This window comes from Culicoides brevitarsis, chromosome 2 (genome assembly GCF_036172545.1).
Source record: "Culicoides brevitarsis isolate CSIRO-B50_1 chromosome 2, AGI_CSIRO_Cbre_v1, whole genome shotgun sequence".
Classification (NCBI taxonomy): Eukaryota; Metazoa; Arthropoda; class Insecta; order Diptera; family Ceratopogonidae; genus Culicoides; species Culicoides brevitarsis.
This window is the reverse complement of record NC_087086.1, coordinates 1,382,810-1,410,449: the sequence shown is the minus strand read 5'-3', so window position 1 is coordinate 1,410,449 and position 27,640 is coordinate 1,382,810. Positions and strand designations below refer to the sequence as shown.

The 27,640-nt window shown below is 27.8% G+C and overlaps 1 protein-coding gene across 1 annotated transcript; it reads right to left on the bottom strand.

Moving 5' to 3' along the window:
- Positions 1 to 244: 244 nt before the first annotated feature.
- LOC134832542 (uncharacterized) lies at positions 245 to 27,357 on the bottom strand. Its single transcript, XM_063846602.1, has 10 exons — positions 26,839 to 27,357; positions 23,609 to 23,755; positions 8,698 to 9,592; positions 6,539 to 6,767; positions 6,200 to 6,296; positions 4,053 to 4,185; positions 3,618 to 3,841; positions 2,194 to 2,455; positions 2,002 to 2,077; positions 245 to 473 (listed from the first exon to the last, which is right to left on the bottom strand). The coding sequence occupies exons 1-10, from the start codon at positions 27,355 to 27,357 to the stop codon at positions 245 to 247; spliced, it is 2,811 nt and encodes a 936-aa protein (XP_063702672.1).
- Positions 27,358 to 27,640: the final 283 nt, after the last annotated feature.

Here is a 27,640-nt window from a genome sequence, read left to right as displayed (position 1 = left end):
AATTTAATATCCGTTGTTTGTCTTTCTCTCTTGTACGCAAAAATAATATTAAATAAATAAATAAAATTTGAGCTATGTTGATTTTCGCTATCTACCTACGACATATTTATAGCACGATGATTTTCTATCTAAAATTTCGTGTGTGTGGATTTTAAAGCGTGGGTTATTGTTATCTCACAGAGATCTCTATATTAAAGTTCTTTCATTGTCGAATGACGACGTTTTGATGCAACAACGACAGAGATTAACTTCCTGTGGTGCAATTGAAAGGATCAGCTTGAAACGGTGGTATGTCTTCGTACGGTTTGATGCCATTTTTCTTCTGTTGATCTCGAATTTGCTCGACTTCCGTCATGACACGCAGGAGATTTTCGCCTGCGAGTTTTGTGAGATCTTCGATTGTCCATCCTGTGCCGAGAAGTTCAGCGAAAAGCATTGGATATGAGGAAATATCTTCAAGTCCTTGGGGTACCCTGAAAATAAAAAAGGAGAAATTATTGAAAATTCGCTTATTTTTCATCGATTAATTGTTTATAACGAGTTAAATAGGAGTTGAGTACAATAATCAACAACAGACGCTTTTGTCGTTAAGCATCACTTGAGAACCCATAAAAATATTTGCACAAAAGCCCTTGAAAAGGCTCAGCTCAATTCAATCAAATTGTTCGTTGAAGCATGAATTTTAGTTCCTTCCTTCATGAAATTGTTCGAATTTTCTAATTAATAATCCATTTTGGGTAAGTGCTGAAATGTAAATAGATCTGTTTCTGTTGCGTTCTGTGATTGTGACGATGAGACGAAAGGAAAATGAGGCATCAACATATTGAACATGTAAATAAGGTATAAAGAGGAAAATGATATGATGAAACAGGTGCTGTTGTCTGTTTGTTTGTTTTTTCGACAGACAAACATTTTCGAATAATATATGAAGGAGTTGAGGGAAGAATTGTTTGTTACATTGAAGGGGAGTCAGTGATGTGTTTAAAGGTTTTTTTTTTGAAGAATTTCAAAATTCGTTGAAAATTAAGATTTTAAAAAAATTTTAAAGAATTTTTAGTATTTTTTTTTTTTATAATTTAAAATACTTTCGTTTTTTTTAGATTTATTTTTTTTTTAATTTTGAGGAAAAACTTCGATTATTTAAATTTTTTATATATTTTATTTTTTTTAAAGGAAATTTTCTTTAAAAAAATTGAAATTGCCATTAACAGACATTTAAAATATTTTTTTTTTATAAAAAAATAAAAATTTTCATTTTTTCCAGAAAATGTTTTTTTAGAAAATTATATTTTTTTTTTCAATTTTTTCAAGTTTAAAGAAATTTTTTAAGGAATTGTACGAAAAACTACTCAAATAATGAAAAAAAAATTTTTTAATAAAATTGACATTTTCCTTAAATTTAAATAAATATTAATAAATTATAAAAATTAAAAAAAAAATAAAAAAAAAAATAAATTTTAAAAATAAAAAAATAAGTTTAAAAAATAAAAAATAAATTAATAAAAATAGAAAAAAATAAAAAAAAATTACAAAAATTAAAAAAAAAATTCAAAAATTTTTAACAAATAAATTTTTGATAAATTTTAAAATCTTTTAATAAATTTAAAAAAAAATTTCATGAAATCAAAAAAAAAAAATAAAAAAAAAATTCTCATGAAAATTTTCATTTAGAAAAAGGTAAGAAAAAATTCTTAAATTTTAAAACCTTAAACGTTACATCACTGACAATGTACAAAAAGGTAACATTCCCTCCTCCAACAATAATTGTTTATATAATTCCGTATCATTAGTACGGAGATCAACAACATCATGCGAAATGTATGCGTATCGCATACGAGATAAGTAGAGGTGTTTTGAATTCCCAATTGATTTCCAAATATTGATTGAATAAATTTTCCGCATGATGCTTCCTTTAACATTTACTTGTTTGTTGTTGTTGTTTATTTACTCTCGCGCACATTTTGGGAAGATCCCAACACAAATTTACAATTAAAAACTTACATATTGATGCCATCGAATCCCGCTCCAAGTCCGACAAAGTCAACGCCCGCGATGCGTTTAATGTGATTGATATGAGCTGCAAAAAATACGAGAAAAAAGGTAAAATTTAAATAATTGATTGCAATCAATATTTTATTTATGTGATTTTTATTTAATTTGTAGTTTCGCAATAAATAATTACGGAGCACTCACCTACGGCGTCATGCACTGTCGAATTTTCGCTGCACGTCAAAAACTTTGAGTAAAAATTCACCATGATGATGCCACGTTTCTTCGCTACCATCTGAATTATTTCGTTTTGCACGTTGCGCGACGAATTGCAGAGCTCGAAGGCAGACGAATGCGAGAATATCACAGGCGCTTCAGAGAGTTGCAGCACATCCTTCATCGTGCTCACAGCGGATTTCGATAAATCGATGATCATGCCAAGGCGGTTCATTTCGCGAATGATTGTCTAAAAAGAAAAAAAAATATTTAAAAAAAATATTAAAAAAAAAATTTTTCAACTTCTTCAAATTTTTTTCGTGAAAAACCTCGGGCACGTCATAACTAACATTTTTCTCTATCAAACATATGCTCTGAGACGTATAGTTTTCGAGATTACTTCTCAGCAACAAATTTTGTAAGGCAAAATCAATATAAAAATTGTAAAAATAGAAAAAAAAACATTAATTGCTAATAAATTGAAAGAAAAGTGTTTTGTAACGTGATTGCAATTAAATTAAACGTCGCTTGATTGTCGTGAAACGCGATACAAGAGAAAAATCGAGCGATTCTCGTTACAAAGGTCCGTAAGTGATTTACATCAACTTACACATGGAATACTGATGATGTCCTTTTTATCTTTTTTTACGTTCATTCAGATATTTACCAACGAGTCATATACAACACGAGACACATGAGGGGGAAAAGTAATTTAATTCATGGTGTTTTTGCTTTACTTTACACTTCTCGAGTACCTTTTCAATTCCTATCTTTGTATGGATAACGCGTTACAGGCGTTTTTTCAGCAAAAATTGTCTTTTAGATGACTCAACAGAACTTAAAATGTCAGATTTGTGTCAAAACTTCATGTCTCAAAATCTATTTCAATTAATTCAAACCAAGCAAATTTGAAAAAATTCAATTTCGTGTCAAAATACGCTTTTATTGCGAATTTTTGTATCGAAACCCGGTTTTTCATCAAAATTGAAATCAGATGTATGAGAAAAAAATGTCGAGAAGTGTACAACAAACCAAATATTTGTATTGCAATACAATTTGCACTGCGTCACAAACTATGTTCTCAGTCTATGATGATAAAATACGAAAAAAATAAACCGAAATCCAATGATTTCAAAAAAAAGTTGTTGTTGGACACAGCAAAATGAAAACTCTGAACGAGCAAATGTTGAATCAGCAATTATTTGCTGTAATTTTCGTTCGACGTTCGTTGTTGTTTAAATTGAAAACTTTTTCCCCGTACTTCGGTGCTCATAAGAGCATAAAATAATTAGATTTTGATGTGTTAAAGAGAATAGAGTCGTTGATTAAATACAGAAAACAAGAGAGAACACGATCATCAGGTAAAAAAGTTTTGTTAATTGGAGAGCAAGAGAAGTTTTTGAACAACTCACCTTTCCGTATTGCGTCAATCCGCCGTGCTTGACGTCGTATTTCGGTGCATCGGCATTATGCGAATCGGCCCACGTTGTATGACACGCGGAGCTCGTGAGTGTCATGTAACGCACGCCCAAGTCGTAATAAATTCGCAGAACGCCGAGAGAGCCGCCGAGCGTGTGTCCTCCTTCGAGCCCAATTAACGAACAAATCTGATGGTTTTTGTGTGCTTCAACGATATCTGCGAATGATATGAATTTTTATTTAATTTTTATTTTTTTAAATTTTTTTTAATTTTTTTTTTTTTAATTTTTTTTTTTTTTAATTATTTTTTTTTTTTTTTTTAATAATTTTTTTAATTTTTTTTTTTTTTTAATTTTTATTATTTTTTTAATTTTTTTTTTTTTAATTTTTATTTTTTTTAAATTTTAGTACAAAAGGAGAAAACTTACCGAGAGCTGATGTACATTGTGTCAATTGCGGCGTAAACTGCTCCGTGAGACGTTTGATAACGTCAATTTGTTCGATGGTTATTTGCACAGCATCCTTAAACTGTGCCTCGCATGGTGCATAAGCCGCCCAAAACTGCAAAAAAAAATTTTTTTTAGAAAATTAACCATTTTGTGATTTTGTGAAACAGGAGAAAACGTAAAACGAGTGTCTGCGATAATTGAATTGTGTGCTGTGTGATGCCTCCCATGAGTCGAACATCATTAGTGTGTGCTCTTGTTATAACAACATTAAAGCATTGATCGTATTGATAGCATTTGTAAGTAAAAAGCTATTCGTGTTTCGCTTGATTGTTTGGTAAAAAAAAGGCGTTTTCAAATGAAATTTAAAACTTTTACCGCATCATGCGGTGAGAAAAAGTTTAAAATGTCTGTAAAAGTTTTCGGGTTTGAGCATCTTTTGATGAAATTTGATCTTTGAAGAATTTAAAAGGAGGTTTAAAGTAAAAATTTTGTCGCTTGAACAAATTTTGAAAGTTTTAAAGATGAAAATTAAGTCAACTGAACAAATTCCAAAAATTTTGAAATCAATTTTTAAAGCTTTTAAGTCGAATTTTTCACCAAAAATCAAATTTTCAATCCAAACCGCCTAAATTAATGAACATAACAGATTGAAAACCATCCCGAAGGTACATTTCGTTCGTTAAGCAACGAAAATACTGCACTACAGTGCAAGAGAAAGACACTTTTTCCGGACAACCATGCTTTCATAACGAAATTAAGTGCAATATGTTTACCCTTTTCTCTCGCTATAACGCTACATTCTCGAATCGCACGAGATGCCAAAACAAACTTGCCTTCATCTGTGCAGCTTGCCACATTTAACAGGTGCACAACAGAGGTTAAAAACATTTTAATTCCCAAATATTGAATATTCATGAAATTCGAGCTCAGCTTATATTTCATCTCTCTCTCTCTCGCTTTTGCCCATCTATTCTTTGATTTAATTTCATTTTTGGCACAATTGCCAAACGAGAATGAGACGCAAATCAATGAATGCCGATTTAATGAGAAAGGATAATTTTTCGTCGATTTTTAACTGTGTGCACGTGACAAATCGCATTAAACTTTCATGCCGTGTCGTCATTTTAATATTCAAGGCAAGAAGAAAACGGCAAAAAGAGACAGTTGAAATAATATTTATCAATTTGTTTTAAATAAATTTAAAGAGAGTTTGAATAATAATAAAATAAATGACGTTTTTCCGGAAAATTGACTACAGATAAATTCTGCAGAGAATTGAACGTTTTTTGTGACGGAAGAATGGAGAAATAGATAGAAATAGCACGTGTCATAGTGATAAATTTGGAACAAGTAATTGAATTGATGTTCCGAAAAAAAAGACAAATAAGTAGGGCAAGAAGAGATTTTTTCTTTAATTAAATTGTTTTAATTTTTAATTAATTTTAATTTTCTTTAATTTAATTTTTTACGATTTTTTTTTAAATTTCTTGAACGAAATTAATTTTTTAAAAATTTAATTAGCATAAAAAAGAATTCATATTTTTCACAATTTTAAATTTTAATTTTTTTTTATTTTTTAATTAAATTATTTTTAATTTAAAAATTTACGATTTTTTTTAATTTTTGGCTAAAATGAATTTTTTTTAAGAAAAGCATTTTTAAAATTAAATTTTCTTATTTTTCTCATTTTTTAATGTTAAATTTTTTTTTTATTAATTAATTTTATTATCTTTAATTTTGTAATAATTTTTTTTTCATTTTTGAGCTTGAGTTAGGTATAATTTAAAAAAATTAATTTAATTTAATTAAACAATTTTTAATATACTTTTTTTTATTTAATTATTTATTTTAAATTTAATTTATTTAATTTGCAAAAAAAATCCATTTTTTCAAACAAAATTTTCAAATTTTGAAAAAATTTAATTTTTAAAATTATTTTTTTTTTTACATTTTTTGAGCTAAAATTTTATTTAATTAATTTTTAATTAAATAATAAATTAATTTAATTTATTTTTTTATATCAAAATGTATTTTTAAATATATTAACTGTCAAATTTTGATAAAAAAGTAAAATATTTCTCGTTTTTAATGTTTAAAAGTCTTTTAAAGATAAATTTTTCACTTACCTGAGCAGAAAGCCTTCCTTTTTTCATTCGTTGCAAATCTGTATGACTCCATTGACTCACGCTCCATGGTTTTACTGTCTTCAAGTCTTTATCGAATCTGTTGGAACAAGCAAAAACAACAAAAAAAGAGTTTATTTAGGCACACGAATGTAATTAATTGCCTTTAAAACCCCATTGTGTGCACGAAAAAGGGGTGTTTTTACTTTTTTTTTGTGTAATTTAATTACCGTACAAGCATAAGATTGTTTGTACAACAAAAGTAACAATTACAACAAGAAAAACAACAAAAAAAAAAAAAATAAAAATAATAAAAGTAACGAAGGCGGGCATAATACTCACGGAAAATCATTTAATTTATTGTGTAAAAATTTCCTAATGTTCCATGGTAAATCATTGTGGCCATCAATTAAAGGCACTGATTCAAGTAATTGTGTTGCTACCTCTAGACGTTCCTCTAATGGTGCACCGGCTGACACACGTAACGCTAATGGAACAGCAACGCCAGCTGCTGCCGTAATTAATAGGATCGATGTTACGGCAAGCCATTGTCTCGATGGTAGATCCCATTCTGTGTGTGTTTGTGTGTTGAGACACATGTTTGCATCGTCGGATTTGTAGTGTAACAGTTGTAACGGAATGGAAATGAAAAAATGGGAGAAACAAGAAAAATTGTTGAGTAAGTTTTTTTTTGTGCTTAATCACGTATTTACTTGATTTTCTCGTTTGTGTCACGAATGGAAATGAACAATGACAAACGAAAATGGAGACGACGGGCGATTTGTGAAAAAATTAATTTCCTGAATTTTTTTTTTCATTAATTTTTGTTTTTTGCATTTTGACAGTTTGATAGTTCATTTCTTAATGAATTTAAAGAAAAAACATTGAAAATATTTTTTTATTTTTCAATTAAAAATCAATTATTTTATTTTTTTTTAATTATTTATTTTTAAATTATTTAAATATTTTTTTTTTTAATTTTAATCAAAATTTACTTTTTTTAAAATCTTTTTTTAAAAAAAGAAATTTTTTAAAATTAAAAAAAATATTTTTTTTAAATTAAAAAAAATACATTTTTTTTAAATTATTTTTTTATTTAAAAAAAAAATTAAATTATTTTTTTATTTAAAAATAAATTTTTAATTATTTTTTAATTTTTATAAAAAAAAAAATTATTATTTAAAAAATTTAAAAAAAATAATTTAGGTAGAAAAAGTAATTTTAATTTTATGAAAAAAAATATTCGTTAAAATTTTAATTTTAAAATATTGTATCAGTCAACACATTTTATAATTTTTAATTAATTCATTAATTTTTAATTTTTTTATGTTTTTAATTTTATATTTAAAAAATAATTAAAATTCCTTCATAAAAAATTAAAAAAATATTTTTTTATAAAAATTAAAAAAAAAAAAAAAAATTAAACTTTCTTATAACTTCAAAGTAAAAAAAAAATAATAAAAAATATTTAGAGTAACTTTCAATTGAAATTTTTTTAATGAGAGAATTAAAATTTTGTAAAAAAAAACATTTTTCTGAGATTATGAACATTTCTCATTATTCCAAAACCCTTTATACACGTTTTGCTTCCATTTCTACTTTTAATTAAGCTTCTTGGAAAATAATCGTAAAGAACGAACTTTTCCATGAATAAAATGTAAATGCATTGTCTCAACACAATTTTTTCCATCTTCGCTTCTACACTTTACTAATTCGCCTGAACTCCTCTTCATAATAAACATAATATTGTAGAAAATTAAAATGATGGCAAGAAAAAAAATGTAAAAAAAAATAAGAATGATATTGTTGCAGAAATTAAGATGATATAGAGAGGCTACGTTCTTATAATACAAAAAAAAAAATTCTGCGCTTAGGGCGAACATGAAAGTCTCGCAACATTTTCTTAAAATTTAATCAGCCATCCTATTTAGTTTTCTTCTGCTAACTAAAGTCTAATGACGAGGTATGATATTCAGGAAGCGCATTACAATGTAATAAATGTTGTTGTTGCCTTGCTTCACGACAACGTGAAATGAGACTCGAGGGCAAACTTTTACACAAGGATAATGAGAAGCAAGAAAATTTAATTAAATTACACACAACAAAGAGAAAAAAGTTTTGTTTGTTGTTTTTCGTTCCTGATTGCCCGATTTTGTGATTATTGAAGGGAAATTTTACTTTTTGCTCAAATTGTTTAACCGAACGGTAAAATTGCTTTGTCTTTGCTTGTTTGCACGTATAATTGTTGATCAAACGTTAGTCAAGTACGAGATCATTTTAATTAATTAATGAACCAATTTCTGCATTTGTGTTCAATTAATTTGGCATTACGTTGCCTTTTGTTGTTGCAATATTGAAATTTTATTACTTTATGCTGGAATTGCATTGATGATGACAATTATTTCGCCATCATCTGTTTGAGCAATTATTTTTCGCTTCACATGATAATCAAATTATAATTTTCGAATTCATTAACTTTTTATTTTTTTTTTGTTACTTACTTCCAGATGTCGTTCCCGAACTACTTGAATTTCGACTCGGGCAATTGCTGCGATGTTTCCATCCGGGAGGGCGTTTTTCCGTCAAACTACCGTTCGAGTTGAAACTTCCCCCAATTATTGAAGATCCGCCGTATCCGAGAGTTCCGCTGTGAAATTGATGATATGCGTGAGGCGGGGGTTGCGCGAAATTACTCAGCGACGTCGAGAAATGATGTCCCGTAAGGAGATTCGTGTCGTGCAAATTGCATCCGCTGCTGTGAAATTTCGAGTTGATGCTGTGATGCGAGCCGATTGTGTTGTATTTGCCGGAATGCGGGCCATTTTGAGCGTTCCAACCGCCAAATTGATCGTAATTATTGGGAATGTAGGCAGCTGGCTCGTGATGATAGAAAAAAAGTTCGTTTTCTTTGTTGGTGCCTGTGCCGGGTGTTGCGGCGAGACAATGATGCGGCGGCGGAGGCAAATGATTATCATCGAAATAAAATGGCGGCGGATATGGCTTCATATTGATATCGGTTGCATCATCAGGAGCCAGTACCAATTTATTTTTATGATTATTATCGTTTTTTGTAGGCTGCTGCACTATGGTTGATGGCAACAAAACTGTCGCGGGTCCCGATGATGAAAAGTTAAATAAATCTGGTTTATTGTTCAGAAGCTGTTGCTGTGTCGTCGGATAACTGGTCGCAACGAATCCGCCGTTCTCGCGTTTATTTAATTTACTAAAAGCAACATTTTTGTTGTTATTGCTTATCGGTTGCTGCTGCTGCTGCTGATGAACGACGCGATTGTTGCTCGTGCTGTTATTGTACGATGGCAAGTGTGCGTTAAACGATAGTTTACGACTCAATGGCGGAGGCGGAGCATTAGGAATCATGTCGTTGTTCACCATTTCCTGCAATTAGAGGAGAGAAAAAGAAAAGACACTTTTAAAATTTACACCTCATTAAAAGATAAACGTCAAATTTAACCAACCATCATTTTTATCGCCCTACATTTTGCATTTAAATGTGAGCGAGACAAGTAATAATAATAAACTCCCATTCTCATTTTATGCACAATAAAATACGATTAACTCTCCTGTTTTATCTGTTTTTCGCAGTGACAGACTTTTAAAAAAATTTCATCAAATAAGCTTTTAAATTTATCACAAAAATTGAATTTTGTGATGAATTTTGAATTTTTTTTCATAAAATTATGAAATTCAAAAAATTCAAACCAACAAAATTTATTAATCAAAAAAACTTAAAAAATTAAAAAAAAAATTTAATTTTAAATTAATTTTTATTTTATTTTTTAATTTAAATGAAATTTAAATTAAAATTAAAATTAATTTAAAAATAAAAAAAAAAAAAAAAAATTTAATTTTTTTTTTAAATTTATTTTTAATTTAATTTAATTTAAAATTTTAATTTAATTTAAAATTTAAAAAAAAAAAATAATTTCATTAAAATTTATTATTTAATTTAATTAATTAATTTTTTTTTTATTTAAAATTGAGTTATTTTTGAATTAAAAATTAAATTAAATTATAATTGTTAAAATATTTGTTAAAAAATAAAATTTCAATAAATTATATTTTTTCAGCTCAAGAACCAAAAAATGAAAATCCGTCTCTGATTTTTTATAACTGATTAAAAAAATGTTGAAGTCACACCATTTTGTCATTGCTGCAGAAAAAAACAGACGAGGATGTCACGGGAACCGACAAAAAAGTGAACAAAAGAACGAAACCACATATTTTTTTCCTCCTTTCACTTTGCTCGCTCACAAAGCATTTCAACACGTGTTTTATGACTTCATGCCATCGTGCAAGCTACCTTTTCACAAATATCCATATCAAAAGGATTGTTTCATGCACACACAAACACTCACAGAGGGCTCTTTTTTCACTTTTTTTTTCCTTGTTGAAAATGAATGAAAACCGTACAAAAAAATAGTCATAATATTTTTATTCACTTTAACTTTATTTAAGCTTTATTTGCATAACAAGCTCTTCTCGAGCTGCCTCTAAATGCAAGGCAAGCAAAAGAAAAACATTCCCCCACACACACACATTTGTAATGCAATAATATTTTATGCAAATTGATTTTTTTATCGCTTCGTGTGTGTCATGCCACTTTTTTCTCATCTCAACATTCCTTTACAACCGACATCGATTTGTAGGAAATTCATGTCTTGTCTCTGCGCTCTCGACATTTATACGATGGAAGATGATGATGATGAGAATGTTCTTTGAGGATAGACATAAACGGCGATATATTTCGATCAGATCATCGTGCAAAAGGTAGAAAAGCAAAAGTACGGAGCAAAAAAGCGAAATGCGAAGCACGATTGGATGGATATAAAAATTGAATGTGAATGCTGATGTCTGCTGTTTTTCTTTGGCGACGCGCGTGTCTTGCACTATTTGTTAGCATTTGTGTTTGAATTACACGAAAATTCAGGGAAAATTTGGATAAAAAGAGGTTACAGAAACGATTTTATTTCTCAATCAAACATTTAATTTTTGGTTTAAAAAATTAAATAAAAAGTTTTAATTTACAAGATTTAATAATAATTTTTAAAGATCAATAATTTTCAATTTTCAAAAATAATTTTTAATTTTTTTAAATTAATTCTTAATTTTTAGTTAATGTGATTTAAAAAAAATAATTTTTTAAAAATTTTAAAAACAAAAAATTCGTGCTTAAAAAAAAATTTTATGAGAATTTTTTTTAAAAAAAATTTTTTTTTGATAAATTTTAATTTCGTTTTAAAATTTTTTTTAATGAAAAAGTTGAAACTTTGAGTATTGAAAAAAAAAATTAAATTTCATTAAAAAAAAATTTTAATAAATTTTAAAAAATAAAAACTTCGTTTTTAAAAAATTAATTTTTGTTGAAGAAACTCAAAACAATGAGATTTAAAAAAAAATTTTTTTGATAAATTTTAAAAATTTAAATTTGAAGTGAATTGACTCTTCTTTTTTAAATAAAAAATTTTTTTTTTTCAAAATAAACTTCAATTTTATACTTTCTTCTAATTCAAACTTTTACTTTCTTTCTTTGCTTTCAGCATGTTAGCACATGAGAATAATAACATGATCGAACATGAAAGAAAAACCAACGCACAAGAGAGCGACAGAGATGGATAAGGAAATCAAAATAAAATAAAATCAAAGGAATTCATGCAACTTTGCTTCCTTTTTATTTTATACATACTTTTTTTATCTGTCGTGCGACGTCTTGTTTTTCATACCGCTAAATTCCAGAAGAGAGAGGAAATTTGAATGATTTGATCAAATGCGACGATTCTTACACAACTCGACGGTAGTAAAGGACTAAAAATGCGATAAAAAATATACAAATTCAAATCACAAAGGAATTGTTTTGTGCCATTTGAAGTATTTTTTTTACGTTGTTGTTCTTTTTTTTGAAGAAAAAGGCAAAGTAAGACGCTGGGATTTATTGTAATTTGATAAAGAAAACTTTTATCAAGATGAGTCCATTAAAAAAATTGTTAAGAATGTGCATGAAAAAGTTCAATTTTAAGATATTTTCGATGCAAGAGACAATGAAAGATGACTCAATGAAAAGTTTTGAACAACGACAGTTTCCTACATCTCGATTGACATCCGTTTTCCGGCAAAGTTTCCCTCCTGTTTTGAATTGTTTTTGTCATTTTTGCGACGTGCATGTCAATTATTTTGCCTTTTTCGTGCTTTGATCTCGCAAAAATGGCAATTTTGAGTCATCTCAAAGCAATAAAAGAAATTAATTAATGTCTAATTATTCCCAAATGAGCAATTAAATTACTTGAGAAATATTCGAGAAACGTACAAACTAAATTTCATTGTGAAGAAAGTGCGTTGTTTAAGGGAGATGGGGCCAGCAAATGCTTTATTGCTCCTTATTAAATTAGTCGTAATCCAATTCTCTTTGTTTCGTTACATACATCCATTATTTCCATAAGAGCTGAGAAGAATAAGTTTTGCTCTTAATAGATCTATGCCAAAAATTTCCTTTTCCATAATCTGCACACACACGCACACACAAAATCACTTTAATAATTCATTCCGAGAAGAGCTTGTAAAGAAGGCGAATGGAATGAAGAAAAATGTTTCAGATTTTGTAAAGAAAATCTGCAAGTAAAAAAAAATTACAAAAAAATCTTCTAAAGTAGCGTAAAAATTTTTTTCAATAAAAATTTTTTTTTAAATTTTAATTTTAATTAAAATTTTTAAAATTCAAATATAATTAATTTTTTTTTTAAATAAAATTATTTTTTTTAACTGATTTTTAACTGTAATTATTTTTTTTTTCAAATTTAATTATATTTTTTTATAAATTAAAAATTTATTTTTTTATTAATTTATTTTAATCTTAAAAATTTAAATTTTAAAAATTTTATTTTGATTTTTTAAAAATTAAAATTAATTATTTAATTTAATTAATTTTTAAAAATTGAATTTAAAAAAAAATTAAATTATTTTTTTTTAAATTTTATTTAATTTTTTTACAAAAATATTTTTAAAATGTAAGTTAGGTTAAAAAAACATTATTTTTTTTAAATTTTTAATTAATTTAATTTTTTTTAAATTAATTTAATTTAAAAATGATTTTTAATTTAAATAAAAAATTTTTCAATCAGAATCTTTAGGATGAAACATTTTCGATAATTGCAAAGACCTAAGTGTATTAAATTATGAATTGAATGGAAATAAAGAGAAATGTAAATTGATTCTTCTTATATTTCTCGATGGGAACAAACAATTCATTATCTGACCCATAAAGGAAGTGGATCGAAAAGCTTCTTTGTTCCAATTATGTTGTCTCTTTTGTCTTGTCTTATCTCTGTTGTAACATTCAATAACATCTTTGTTGTTGTCCATTTTCGGGGTGTTTATCTATCTGGCAGGTAAATTCCTCTTCTTCACTCGAAGGAAATTCCTCCTTCTCTCTCGCTTTTAAGACATTTGTCTTTGATCGAAAACAATTCCATTTCCTTCGTTTTCGGAGATAAAAGACGTGTTTGTTTCTTACTTGCAATTTCAAGTAGGTTTTGAGTTCATTTCGAACAACAGACGATAAATTGCCACTTATTAGCAAATGATGTACTTAGGCTCTTCCGTTCTTTGTCTCACATGAACTGAATGCATGTTTTTCTCCACTCGAGCGGATATAGTAACATGCATTCAGTTGGAATGATAACACGACGATTGTGGCGACGATAACAAAGCATTTATCTTGCAATAAATCACTCATTTTGGTCACACCGAAACATATTTACGGGCATGCCGACACAGATTTTTATGTCGTTGCGAGTGTTTTACAAATGATCTATGATGTCTACAGTGATTCGGACAACTGATTTCATCAATAATGTAATGAGGGATGGGATTTTTTTCGACATTTTTCATTGTGTTTGTTGATTTATGATTTTTTTCTTTTCATGAAAATGACAGAAAAATCATAAAAAAGTGTAAAGGAAGTTTTTTTTTTATTTTTTTTGCATTGCAATGATGACTTGATGAATTTCTATATCAATTTTTTTTATAATTTCGTTTTTTAAAAGTTAATTTTTCTTTTAAAATAATAAATTTTAAAATTAAGCCCAAATTAAAATTTATTTCTCAACATTAAAGTCTAACTCAAGTCTAAAAGTTCAAAAAAATAATAAATTTCCATTGAATCTGATTAAAACTTTTTAAAATTCCTCCTTTTTTCTTTCGAATCGATTGAAATTCTTTTAAAACATGGACCGTAAATGCACATTTGCCGAAAAGTACAACAAAAAACATTGAAAAGAGGTGTTGTCAGATGAATCCTTATCTTTATCTCCATCCCGAATGTTTCTACCTCTGTCAAAACTTTATTCATCTCCAAACATGAGACTTAAAAAAAACTTTGAAACGAACTTTTTTTTTCGCATTTTTTCGTATCCGTATCAAAAAATGCTTTTAAACGATTCATTCACTTGCAAACACAGACACAGCAGCAAAAAGGTTAATAAAGATTGCAACAAAGACCTGATTGTTGAATAAAAATGCAATTCACAATCGAATAAAAAAGACATAAAATGCATTTGTTCCATACTTTACACGCTACGTTTAACTCACTTTCGCCATACCACACTCTTTATCCACAATTATTTCTATTTTTCATTGTGAATTCTTCTTTTAAGCTACTCTTTGCACACAGAAAAAAAAATCAGGGCGCTTTTCATACGAACAAGAACCAACAATAATAAACATAAAAAGGAATTTTATGTACTTTTTTGTGCTTTGCCTGTCTAAAATGCATTTGTGATGCGGAAAAATGGTCAGTCAGAGGGATAAAAAGAAATTCTTTTGTTGTTATCAACTCACTTTTTTAGAGCATTTCGAAAATTTTTTCTTGAAAAAATGGATTTTGATGGAATTTTTGTCTTTCTATTCAAAAAAAATTATAAAATTTTTAGCAAAATTTAAAAAAATATTATAAAATTCGAAAAATTATTTTTTTAAAAATATTATTTTTATAAAAATTTTATGTAAAAGAATTTTTTTAATTTTTTTTTTTTTATAATATTTATTAAAAAAAAAATTAAAAATTCTTTTACATAAAAATTATTAAAAATTAAAAAAAAATAATTTTTCGAAAAAAAAAATTTAATTTTTTTTTTTAAATTGTATTCAATTTAATTTAATTTTTATTTAATTTAAAAATTAAAAATATTTTTTTTTTTAAATCCGCTTAAGTCAATTTTGCTCAAAATTAAAATGAAAACTATTTCTATTCACTTTTTTATTGTTTGCCTTGCTTTGAGAATCACAGAGTGAAAACGAACAAAAAAAACCCGACTGAGTGAGTGTTAAATCACTGAAAATTTTCATCGAGTGAAAAAAGCAAGTGAGTTGTTACTTTTTTGTCATTTATTAATAAATATCATCTCTTCAGCCTCAAATTTCTTGCGAAAAAAAAAATCAGCCCACAGAAGAAAAAACTTATTTAATATATTTATGAAAAGTTTAATATATCGTCTCGTCTCGTTGTTGCTATTTTTTTTTTTTTGAAAACTCAATTTATTTCAGTAGATTTCATTGCATCCATTGGCGTTGTCTGGCATTGTGTGTTGATGAAGATGATAATAATGATGATGATGAGAAACATTTCGGGATAATTGAAGCAGAACAATGTCTTTTTGTTTATTAAATATTTCGCTTTTTTTCTTGTTTGTTTGTTGTCGCGTCGTCTTGTTGGTTTTCAGCGAAAAATGAATTTGTTTGAAGAAAAAAAAAATATTTTGCATGAAAAAAGAGAAAATAGAGAGATAAGTCTCTATTATGGGATTGTGGAAGGTAATCCTGTATCTGAACGCGAATAATGCGATTTCGGGGAAATTTTTAACACGCATAACGGGAAATTTATCTATTGTGATGTTTGCTTGGTGACAGCCTTGAACAATTTTGTATAGTGATATCTTTTCGGAAAATTATGCTTCAATGCTTTTTTGTGTCGTTTAACCTTAAACAATTTTTTTTTAGATTTTCAAAGAAAAAAAAATTGTTAGAAAAAAATGAAAATATTGGTTTTATGAAAAAAAATTCTGGTTTGATGAAATAATTTTTTTTTTGCCAATTTCGCATGTTGAAAAATTATCAAACTTCAGAGAAAATTTTTTAAAAAATTAAATTCAATAAAAAAAATATTTTTTTTAAATTTTAGATTTTTTTTTGAATTTTCATCTAAATAATATTTTTTTCTTTTCCAGAATCAATTTTAAATTAAATTATTTCTCAAAAAAATCATCAAACAAACAAAATATCGATGAAAAAAACATTTTTTCTTCGACAAAAATGAATCCAAAAACTAATTTATTCCGACATAAAAATGTAGCAAGCAAAAAATATTGATTGAAAAAGGGGTAAACAGTCATTCTCTATAATACTTACTCGCAATATCCCGACGTAGTAACAAAATGTTGACCTTTTTATGGCGATTTTTTATTTGTTTACATCTTATTTCATGCCATATTATTATTCTCTCTCTTTTTTTTTAATATAAAAACTTTTCTATTAAAGATTTCGTTTTTCGGTTTTTTTCATTTTGTCAAAACTTTTGGGTCTTGAGTGACATTTCGAGAGACTTTCTCCTGATAAATGATGATAAATTGCGTTCCAAAAAGTGTTCTCGACGAGCGCAAAGTGATAAGAAACTGCTCTTTGCTACTTAAAAATTCATTGACACCATCTCATCGGCATTTCCTCTCGATGGCTGCATGTTCACTTGAAACCGATACTTATTCACTTTCGAGAACGAAACGAGAGGCAAAGAGAAAATGTAATTTAAAATATTTTTTTCTTTCATTGTAAAATAGTGTCGCATCGTGAATTCCTCAATTCCTCACACTCAGACACTTAAATTATATTAAGTAAAGAGCGCGCGTGTTCAAGTGCAAAGAAGGCATTTTAAAAAATTCATAAGATGTGTCGTCGATACGTTCTCTCATGTGACACAGATAGATCGATGAATTGAACGAAAAAATGCGTCCATTTAAATTTTATTTATTTTTGTTCCATTTTTCAAGTTATTCACAGAAATGCATCATCTCGTGTGGTTTTTTACTGCAACGAATTCGAATTCAATGGAATTGAATAATTGATTGAAATGGACATTCGTACTAAAAGCTTTTATCAATTCACAGTTAAAATTAGATTTTTTCTGACCCATCGCATCGTAGTAATGTCACACACATTTAAGCATTTTTAATAATTGATGAAAATTCCATTGATCCGTTTGTGAGCAAACACGACACAAATAACTTACTTGACCAAAGAGTGAAAATGTAAAAAAAAATGCTCAGTTGTGCAGTAATCACGTATTTTTGTTCATTTTATTCGTTCGCATGCATGCAATTGTAAGAGTCGAACGGATTATTATCTCCGTAATTTCGTGATGTTAAGAGGATAAAAAGTAAATAAATATCGACAAGATTTTTGTTAAAGAGTTATTTTATAAAAGCGGATTTTAGATTAATTTTTTTAAGATCGACAAAAATTGTTTAAATCTTGTTAGTTTTTCATTTTTTAGGTTTTAGGCTTAATTTGAAATATTTTTGAACTTTTCAGCTCTTCTTTTTAAATCATTTTCATAAAGTTAGCTCTCGATGAATAAAACTAAAATTGTTAAAAATCGATCTAAAAGTTCAGATTTTCTGTCAGTTTTTTGTTTTTAAGTTTAAAATTCAATTTTGAATCATTTTGGGTTTTTCAGCTCTACTTTTGAGACATTTTTAAAAAGTTAGCTCTTGTTATATAAAATCAAATTTTGTCAGTTTTTTATTTTTTGAATTCTAAATTCAATTTTGGATAGGTTTAAGCTTTTCAGCTCTTATTCTGATACATTTTTTATGATCTTAGCTCTAAAAATTCAACTTTCAGTTTTTAAAAATCTCTTTTAAAGGTCAAATTTGTCAGATTTTTGTTTTCAGGGTTTACGATAAAAACTAAAAAATCACTCTTGACTTGCAAGATAGACACAACATCGCACAGAAAAACGTTTCTGCTGTAAAATTCCTTTTAAATTCATTGCAAAAATGACTTCAAAATAGTTTCGCACGAACTTTTTGAATTGCATTACATGCTTCTTCTCTGCCATAGAGTCTCATATGTTGGATGGAATGTTTGTCGGAATGAAATTCCATTTTGATGATGTTCGTGCTTGTAAGAATAAAATCCTTTTGTACTATTTTAAAGAGTTAAATTGTTCTAACGTGATGACTCGTCCATCCGAGAAAAAAAAAACTTTTTTATTCAGCAAAAATGCTAATAAAATAATCGTTCAAAAAAGTTTCTTTTTCCACATTTTTAATAAGTCATTTTCGACCAAAAGAAAAAAATGAAGCAGCTGACAGTGCAATCCTGCTTTGCATTTAATTTAGACGAAAAAGAAGCAAAAAAGAAGAATTTTCCTTCCAACAAGCTGTTGTGTCTTCGAGAAAATAACGAAGTTGTTGGCTGAGTAGGTCATGCGATGACAACACGTGCGAAGGAAGAAAAATATTTATCGTGAATAAAATTAAGAGAACACTAAAACAAGAGACGAAAAACTTTTCCTCCGTACATCGCGAGTTTTTCCACGTTCAACAGACACGTTTTTTGCACTCTTCCGTGTCTTGGCTGTCGCGAATGTCGAATAACAACAACATTATTTATTATTATTATTAGTTGAGTCAACACGAGCAAGACTTTTATTTATTAAAACTACTTTTTTTCCTCGAAGACACACGAAAAACAAGAATATTAATAAACAATAAAGGAAAATTTGAGAGAAAAGTGCTGACAATCACAAGTAATCTCTTGGATAAACAAAACTTTATCGATTTTTGCGAAAATCCTCAAGTGTGAGCGAAAAACTTCGATCATTAGCATCATTGTCGATAAAAAGTTTACAATTTTCCAACATTTTCTTATCTCCCGCAATCCCTTTTGCCAACATTTGATCGTTTTGCGCGCGACAAAAATGCAAAGAAGACACAAAAGCACGAGATTTATCACTATCTTGACATCTGATCTCTTTATTATTTATGTACATCGCACACAACAGGGATAAACATGAAAAAGGAGGCTCAAATCACGATTTAAATAAAAAAAAAGCGGCAATTCATCAACGGCACGGAGGAAAAGTCCCGTAATGTGATATTTTATTTATTTTGAAAGAACTTTTTTTTCTGTCTGAATACAAAAGCGGATAAATGGCGATAAAATTATCATGAGACCATATTTGTCAATTGCATCAATTATAGTAGCGAACATTTTAAATCACATCAATGGCTGTGCTGTCATCGGCATCGATGAGTAGCGACGACGCCAATAAGGTGATAAATATGTTTTTGAGCATAATTTCGAGGGAGGAAAAATCTGTGTAAATAAGGGTAAAATTGTTATTTAATCGACTGTGCAATTTTGCTGAATCTGAATGGTCGGTACGTGTGCAAATAATTTGCAATGATATTCGATAATGAGGAGGAAAAAGGTGAAATTTTGACATATTTTGCCTTATTTAATATTTATGAAATGCATTTTGCTTTAGATTTTTCACTAAAACTGAGATTTTAAGCAAAAATGTTGTCTTTCAAATAATTTTTAAATTTTTCAACTTTTTTTTCACAAATAATTTTTTGTTTTTTAAACTTAGGATTTTGTCAGTTTTTAATTTTTTAGTTTTTAGCTTTAATTTTGAAACTTTTAAAGCTTTTCAGCTCTTGTTTTAAAACATTTTCAGAAAGTTAGCTCTTGTTTAATTATTTTCAACTTCATCAGAAAGAGTCAGTTTTTCATTATTTGAGTTCCAAATCCAAATTTGAAACTTTTTAAGCTTCTTAATCCTTGTTCTTGAACAGTTTTTGTGAAGTTAGCTCCTGTTAAATTATTTTTTGCTCCCAATAATTTATAACTTTTAATCATTTTTGAAGTTTAACTAAATTTTAAATTTTCATCTCTCTTTCGTTGATTATTTGAACGAACTTTTGTTAACTTTTCCTATTATTTTACGAACCAATTTAAAGATCTTATCATTTAATCCCTTGCATCACATCAAAAGAGACTCAAAATACATCGTTTTAATTAACTTCAAAGCTTCCATGAAATCCATCTTACATGAATCAATTTCCATGAATCCAAATAAACCTTTGAACCGTAAAATGCACTTTGGTTCATCATATTTCCATACAACTTCGTATCTACAGCATTCATCCCGAAAGCGGATTATTGGTTTTATAATCCCGAAAAATTCTTCGACATTTATTTAAAACAACTGGGTTGCTTGCCACACATCCATCATTGTTAGTTATGAAATTTATCGGCGGAATACCTGTCGCTCTCTATTGCCTCGTCGAACGGCATTCATACCCTTAATTAGTGTGCATTTTCTCTCTTCAACTATCATATTATCATAATTGGCAAACACAAACAATTTTTATTTTGCGGAGTTAGACGATGTTCTGAACTGGCAATAAAACATACAAATAATTATGATCATTATCCAGTGAAAATAGATGGAAAACGCACACATAGAAGAACAACAACACAAAATATGGTAATTGATATTTATGCAAGAGCGGAGAATATTTAGGCTAATATTATTATTATTATTATTTTGCATCAGATATTGCAAACGCAAATAATATTCAAAACATAATTATATAGATTGTGTGTGTGTTTAGTGTTGTGCAATAAGCTTCCCAACAAAATTAGTCTTTTGTCTGGACCGTATGTGAGTATGGAAAGTGCATGCAAAGCAATATTATTGTTATGTTAGGGCCATATAATAATATTTTCAGAACATGATCACAATAAAAGTAGAGTTTTATTTGAATTTTAATACAGGGGTTGTTTTGGAGAATTTTTATCTTTTAAAAAATTACGAAAAATATTTAAAAATTTTTAATTTCTGATAATAATTAATTTTTAATTAATTAATTAATTAATTATAAATTATTTTTTTAAATTAAATTATAATAATTAATTTTTTTAATTTTTAAAAATTTTTTAAAAATTAATTAATTTTATTTATTTTTTTTTTCAAAAATATTTTAAAAATTAATTTTTTTTTTTTTTTTAAATATTTTTTTTTAAAATTTTTTTTCGTTCAGAAATTTTTTTTTTTCAAGTTTATAAAATCAAAATTTAATTCAAACCAATTTTCATTTCAGGTAATCAGTCCCCCGTCAACGACTGATGACGACGATATTAAATTCAATTTTGTTATTATTATTTTAGAAAAAAGACAACAACGACAACAAAGCAACATCAATAATAATAATAATATATAAAATATAACAAGCACGTTGAGGATATAAGAGATGCAATTTTTTTTTGAGAGACAGTGAAATAGATAGAACATGCTCGACACCGATACGACGATTCACATCCATATGAGAAAAATATTTCTCGTTCATTTACCTCATCAACATTTGCGCCGGCATCATACGAATAATTGCCATGAATGCCCGAACTGTCGGTACGACGGTAAATTGTTGCAACAAATGATGATGTCGGTTGCTGTTGCTTTTGTTGTTGTCTACCGGAGTTGTTGCCACAGTTATTTTGGTAATCAAGGCTATTATTTTGTTCATTATTGTTATCGTGATTGTAATTAGGCGTGTGTCGTCGTGAGGTTGTTGTTCGTGCGACGGGATCTTCGACGACGACGTCTCTTTTGTTATGCGTCGTAAGATTAATGGCTGAACCAAAGGATGTCCGAAGGGTGTTTGGCGTTGTCGAGTTCAAGTCGGAATTTGAACATGCACTGAACTGTAGAAAAGGAGGTTAGAATGCTTTTTTTTGTTTTTGGGATGAAGATGAAGAAAAAACCACAGAATGTTTGGAAATGACATTTTCTTGCTGCATAACAAATTAGGTATTGTGAACAGTTCACGAATTGCAATTTATGGAAAATTGTCTTCGATTAGCTTGAATTAAAAAATTTTATTATTTTTAATTTTTTTACTAAAATTGTCTTTTAAGAACAAAATATTGATATCTAAATTAAAAAAAAAATACTATTAAAAAAAGATTAACTTAAAAAAAATATTTTATCAATTTATAAATTAATTAAAATATTTTTTAAATTTTTTTACAAATTTGTTTTTCAACTTCTTTAAATTCAAAAAAAAATTTTTCTTATAATAAAATTTAAAAAATTTTTTTATTTTAATTTTTTTATAATAAAAAATAAATAAATTCTTAATTTAATATTTTTTATTAATTTTAATTTATTTAAAATTAATTTTTTTTTTTAATTAATTTATTTAATAATTTTTTTAAAAATATTTTTATTTTTTTAATATTTTAATTTTTTCATTTTTAATATTTTTTTTAATTTTATTTTTTTAATTTTTTTTCATTTTATATTTTTTTTTTATTTAAAATTCAAAATTTTTTTCTTAATTTTTTTTAACTTTATTTAATTTTTTTTAATTTTTAAATTTTTGAAATTTTTTTATTTTTTTTTATTAATTTTCAATTAAATTTTAATGAATTTTCCATGAAACGATTTTCATTTAAATACAATTTTTTATAAGAGAAAATTTTGCGATACATGAACTTTTCACAAAGCCTCCAGGTAGCAAAGATTAATTATTTTATCGAGAATAAAGTTCCAAATTTGGTCTGACATCAAAATAACTCCTCCATAATGTCTCTGAATGAACTATTTTTGGAAACAGGTGTGTGTGTGTTTGCAATGTGGTTGTAAAACTGTTACATGTTCATGAAATAAAATCATCAGAAAACCACATAATCGTATATATGTGCGTTTGTTTGCCTTGTTTTCCCACACACATGTCAGAAAAGTGCGACGTACTCTAAAGGTAAACACGCTTCGGGAAACATGATTTTTTGATTTCAGCAGAAATCTCCGGGATACAAACTGAGGGAAATTGACGCAAGAAAACGAGAAAGTTGAATGATCGTTTGAATTTCTGCTCGTTGTGATTTTTCCGTTTGACAGAAAAGGGATACAGTTACATTTTCAGGGGTATTACAGGCCAACAAAGAGACTTTGTGTGTGTGTGTGAAAATTCAGTCATGTGAGTGTTTTGGGGTGTTTGTGCGGTATTATGAAGTCAACAAGGCATGATTTGACAAGTTTCATGAAAACTTTTCTCTATTTTTTTGTTAACAGACGACTGAAGGTTGAAAGGTAAATTTATCCGACACAAAAGTCTCATTAGACGCTCATTTAAAACCACATAATGGAGCTTTTGTGACGACAACGATGACGACGAGAGTTAATTGACATGGCGCTGCAAAGAGACTCTTTTGAACAAATGTGCCTCAATTACCATTCAATCATTCACTTCAGCGGTAATCGAGCTACGAAGCTATCTTTCGCGCGTAATTGAAGGAAACTACAAAGAGAGAGAGACAATTCATGGAATTACTTACCAATCTGCCAGCTGAGCCGTATTTCTTCTGATGCTCCTTCTCCAATCGCATAAGAATTTGTGCATTTTGCTCACACGTGTAGGTATGTCGTGCCTTTTTACGATCTAAACTATATTGATAGAGTGGTCGTAAGGGATCTGGTATTAACTGGAAATGAGAAAAAAGAACAAAAAACATACATAAAAATGACGTGAGGAACAAAAAAAAAAGTCGAATGAACGGAAATTGCGGTAATTTTATGGGAGGAGATTTTTCGATTACTTTTTCAATGGAGGTCGCTAAAAATGCAAGCTATTAGATGGAAAGGAGATTTTTTGCTATACCTATCGATTACTACAGTTGAAATATTGTCTTTCAAGGCAACGACAATGGAATCACGTTTCGAACATAAAATTTTAAATTTCAACATTTTTCATCGTTTATAGTTCCGGAATTTGCTTTTAAAAGTCATGATTTTATGTCTTATGAAGGTGTTAACTTATAATAGATTTTTTTTCGTTTGAATTAACAAAAATGCGATTCTCAAATTTTACATTTTTTTAAATGTACAAATTTTTGTATATGTATTCAAAATTTTCAATAAATTTTAAGTTTTTTGAAAAAATTCTTACTTTTAAATAAAAATAAAATAGAATTTTATTAATAGATTTTTTCTGTTCGAATTAGCAAAGAGCGATTCTCAAATTTTACAATTTTTTTTAAATATACGAATTTTGGTTTCAAAATCTTCAATAAATTTCAATTTTTGAAAAAAAAAATTGAATTTTATTAAAAATTTTTAAGTTTGTTAGATTTTTAAAAAATATTTATGTTAATTGACCTTAATTTCTTTTCAAAACTCATTTCTATAATGACAACATTGACATTTATTTGAATGAAAGTCTACTTTTTGCTTGTCATTGTCAGCATGTCACTCACAAAATGATTTTCTTCCATTTATTTATCGACTTCATTCGATTGACATTGACATAACTTTGCTCGTTCAATAAAATGGTCATTTTCCATAAATTATGATTTTATTTCTCATTTTGCTTTCCTGCCTTGTGAATTTAGAAATTTGACATTGGCCCACATTTTGCAATATTTTTCTACGGCAAAAATTTATTGCTTGTCTTAAGAGAAAATGTTGGAATAGGAAAAAAAAATTTATCGCGTGTTCCCCCTTCTACATTTTTCTTCATTTTTGCTAACAGTCTTTTCTCTTATCACTGTGGTCGGCAATATTTCTCTCTCATAATGTCGTAATTTGTATCACTGTAGAAATGGATATTTTTTTTTCTCAGTTTTGGTTGGGAAAAGAAATCATCAATCATCTTTTCTTTTAAATTTCTTCAATTTTTTGAAGTTATTTAAGTTTTCAGACAAATTGAATTTTTTTTTTCTCAAATCAGAATTTAATCTCAGAAAATCTTATTTTTTTCTTCGTTCAAGGTTACAAGATTTTCATTTCAAGCAAAGCAATAAAAGATTTTTGTCCCGTCTGGCGAGGAATTGCGATGAAATTCCCTCGACGCAACGAAGGTACGCGAAAATCAACAGTTTACAAGAAACGGAATGCCACGTAAACCAAAATTAGGGTAATTACTGCATGGTTGCTCCTTTAAATGGAAATATTTGCTCGCACGTTCCCGAGTTTTGCGTGTCTCACTAAAGTAGTTGCGGGCACAGAAATGGCGGAGAAGGCTCTTTGAAGCGGAAAATGTGATGAAAAGTGTATCATTCTCTCTTTTTCCCTTTTGCTCGATTTTACTATTTTCTGTATTTTCTGTCAGAAACAGACGCTCGTTGTTAAAAGGTGAACGAACGCATGTCGGTAAAAATTTTTCGTTAACAGATTTTGTTTTAAAGTAGAAGTTACTTTTCAAACAGAGCTTATGAGATGAAAAAGTTTTAAAGTTTGCGACAATGACGCAAAGCACGTTCCAACCCAATTCAATTAAATCTCTAACGATGTGACCGATCTAAGGGACTTTCATTTTTTTTTTCTTTTGTCGCAGATTAGGATCTTCATTCCCTCTTGTATCCCGCTTGCCAAGGATTTGTTATTTTATTAGTGAATTGTATTGTATCGTCTTATCTTTCACTCCTTTTTTGCTTTTTTTTTTGAGGACAACGTCAATAAAAATTATGAGATACTATAACCACAATCTGTTTTTTTTCTCTATTTTTTCTACTTCTTCTTTTATGGGATTTTATGAATTTCTGTCCTTTATTATTGTGGCGATCTCTTCCCTTTTTTAATTTTATTTTGTCCAATTATTACCCTTTCGTAAGATTTTTATCAAAAGCACTCAAGACACTCGAGGCAAAATTTTTTTTGTTGAAGAAGAAGGAGAAGCATTGTAACGACGGAAACCAATTCAGTTACAAATATTTCCGTGAAGTGTCTTGAGAAAGCAATTAAAGCTAAACAATTGAAAACTACGTTCTTGGAATTGGAGGTCTTTGAACGTTCAATTGTTTTTTCTTTAAAATGCGAAATTTTATGAAACAAAATAATTTAAATTCATTCAACTTTATATTTTTATATTTTTTTTTGTTTCGAGCTTGAAAATGAGAGTTTTTTTAAAAATATTTTTAAAATAAAAAAAAATAAAAAACAATTTTTATAAATTTTTTATATATTTTAATATTATTTTAAAAAAATAAAATTAAATTAAAATAAAAAAAATAGTTTTTGCTTTTATTTAAATAACTTTTATTTAACTTTAACTTTAACTTTTTTTTAAATTAATTTAATTTTTTTTTTTAAAGAAAATTAAGATTCAGAATTGAATTTTTGTTTGAGAAGTAAAATGTTTGTTTAAGAAATTTATTTTTGAGCTTAAAATTTTTTTTATTATTATTAATTAATAATTATTTTTAAGTTTTAGAATAAACTTTCAAATAATATTTTTTTAAACCTAATTTTTAAGTTTTAAAAATAAACTTTTTGTATTAAGAATTTTTTTTTTAGTTTTTATACCGAAATTTTTTTAATTCACAAAATGAAATTTTTCTAAAAAAAATTTTTGAGTTTTAAATTTTTTATTGCTTGAAATTGAAACCTTTTCCTTAAAAAGAAAAATATTGTTTTTTTTCATAATTTAAATAATAATTTCATAATTTAAAAAAAATTATTTTTCCATTCTCAAAACAAACTTTTTGATATAAAAAAAAAATAAAAATCAATTTTTCGAAATTTGAAACTTAAAAATAAATTTCAAAACCCAAAAAGTAAAATTTCTTACCTCCGTTTCCGCATCACAGCTGCACAAACTCTGCGTACTCTTGCGCGTCAACAAACTATTCTTACTGCCATGCAATTTACTCGCTGCTTGTTGTCCCGCCAACTTGTTATTGGTTTGCGGTCTCACAACGCCAACTGCCCGATAATCTGACGAGCTGCTCGAATACGTGTCGCTATAACTGACATCCGTGTTATTTCTCCCGCCGTTGCTATACTCCTTAATCCGCTGTTGCTGTGCGAGCAGATAATCTGGCGTACTTTGCGGCGGATGATTCGCGATTTGCGGCGATTGTTGCAAGAGTGGTTGCGTAAAAGCCACGGAATTTTTCGTTTTCTTCTTCACGGGCGAATGGAAATTTGTCTCGCGCATTCGTTGCTGATGCATTGGGTCATAGGGCAGTGTCTCGTCGCACTCACTCATTGCTTTGCGCAACTGAATTTTGGTCCGTTTAAAACTATTTCCGCTACGATTGAGAATCGTGTTGCGTTCAAGCTCGTGGTCACTACTATTATTATACATTTTGACTCACTTTTAGTTTTTTTGCTGTTCTTTTTCACTTTTCTCACGTTATTTCATTTATTTAGAATTTAAGCTTTTTTCAATGCACTCTTTTTCGTGCTATTTATAAAGATTTTGTTTTAAAACTATTTTACTGTCTAAAGTTCACTGCAATGAAACATTAAAAAAAATTAAAGGAGTGCAATAAATTATGAGCAATATCATTGACCTAACAGATGAATTTTTAAATATTCGATTTTATTACAATTTTTATATTGTTTTTGCCTTACAAAATTTGTTTGCT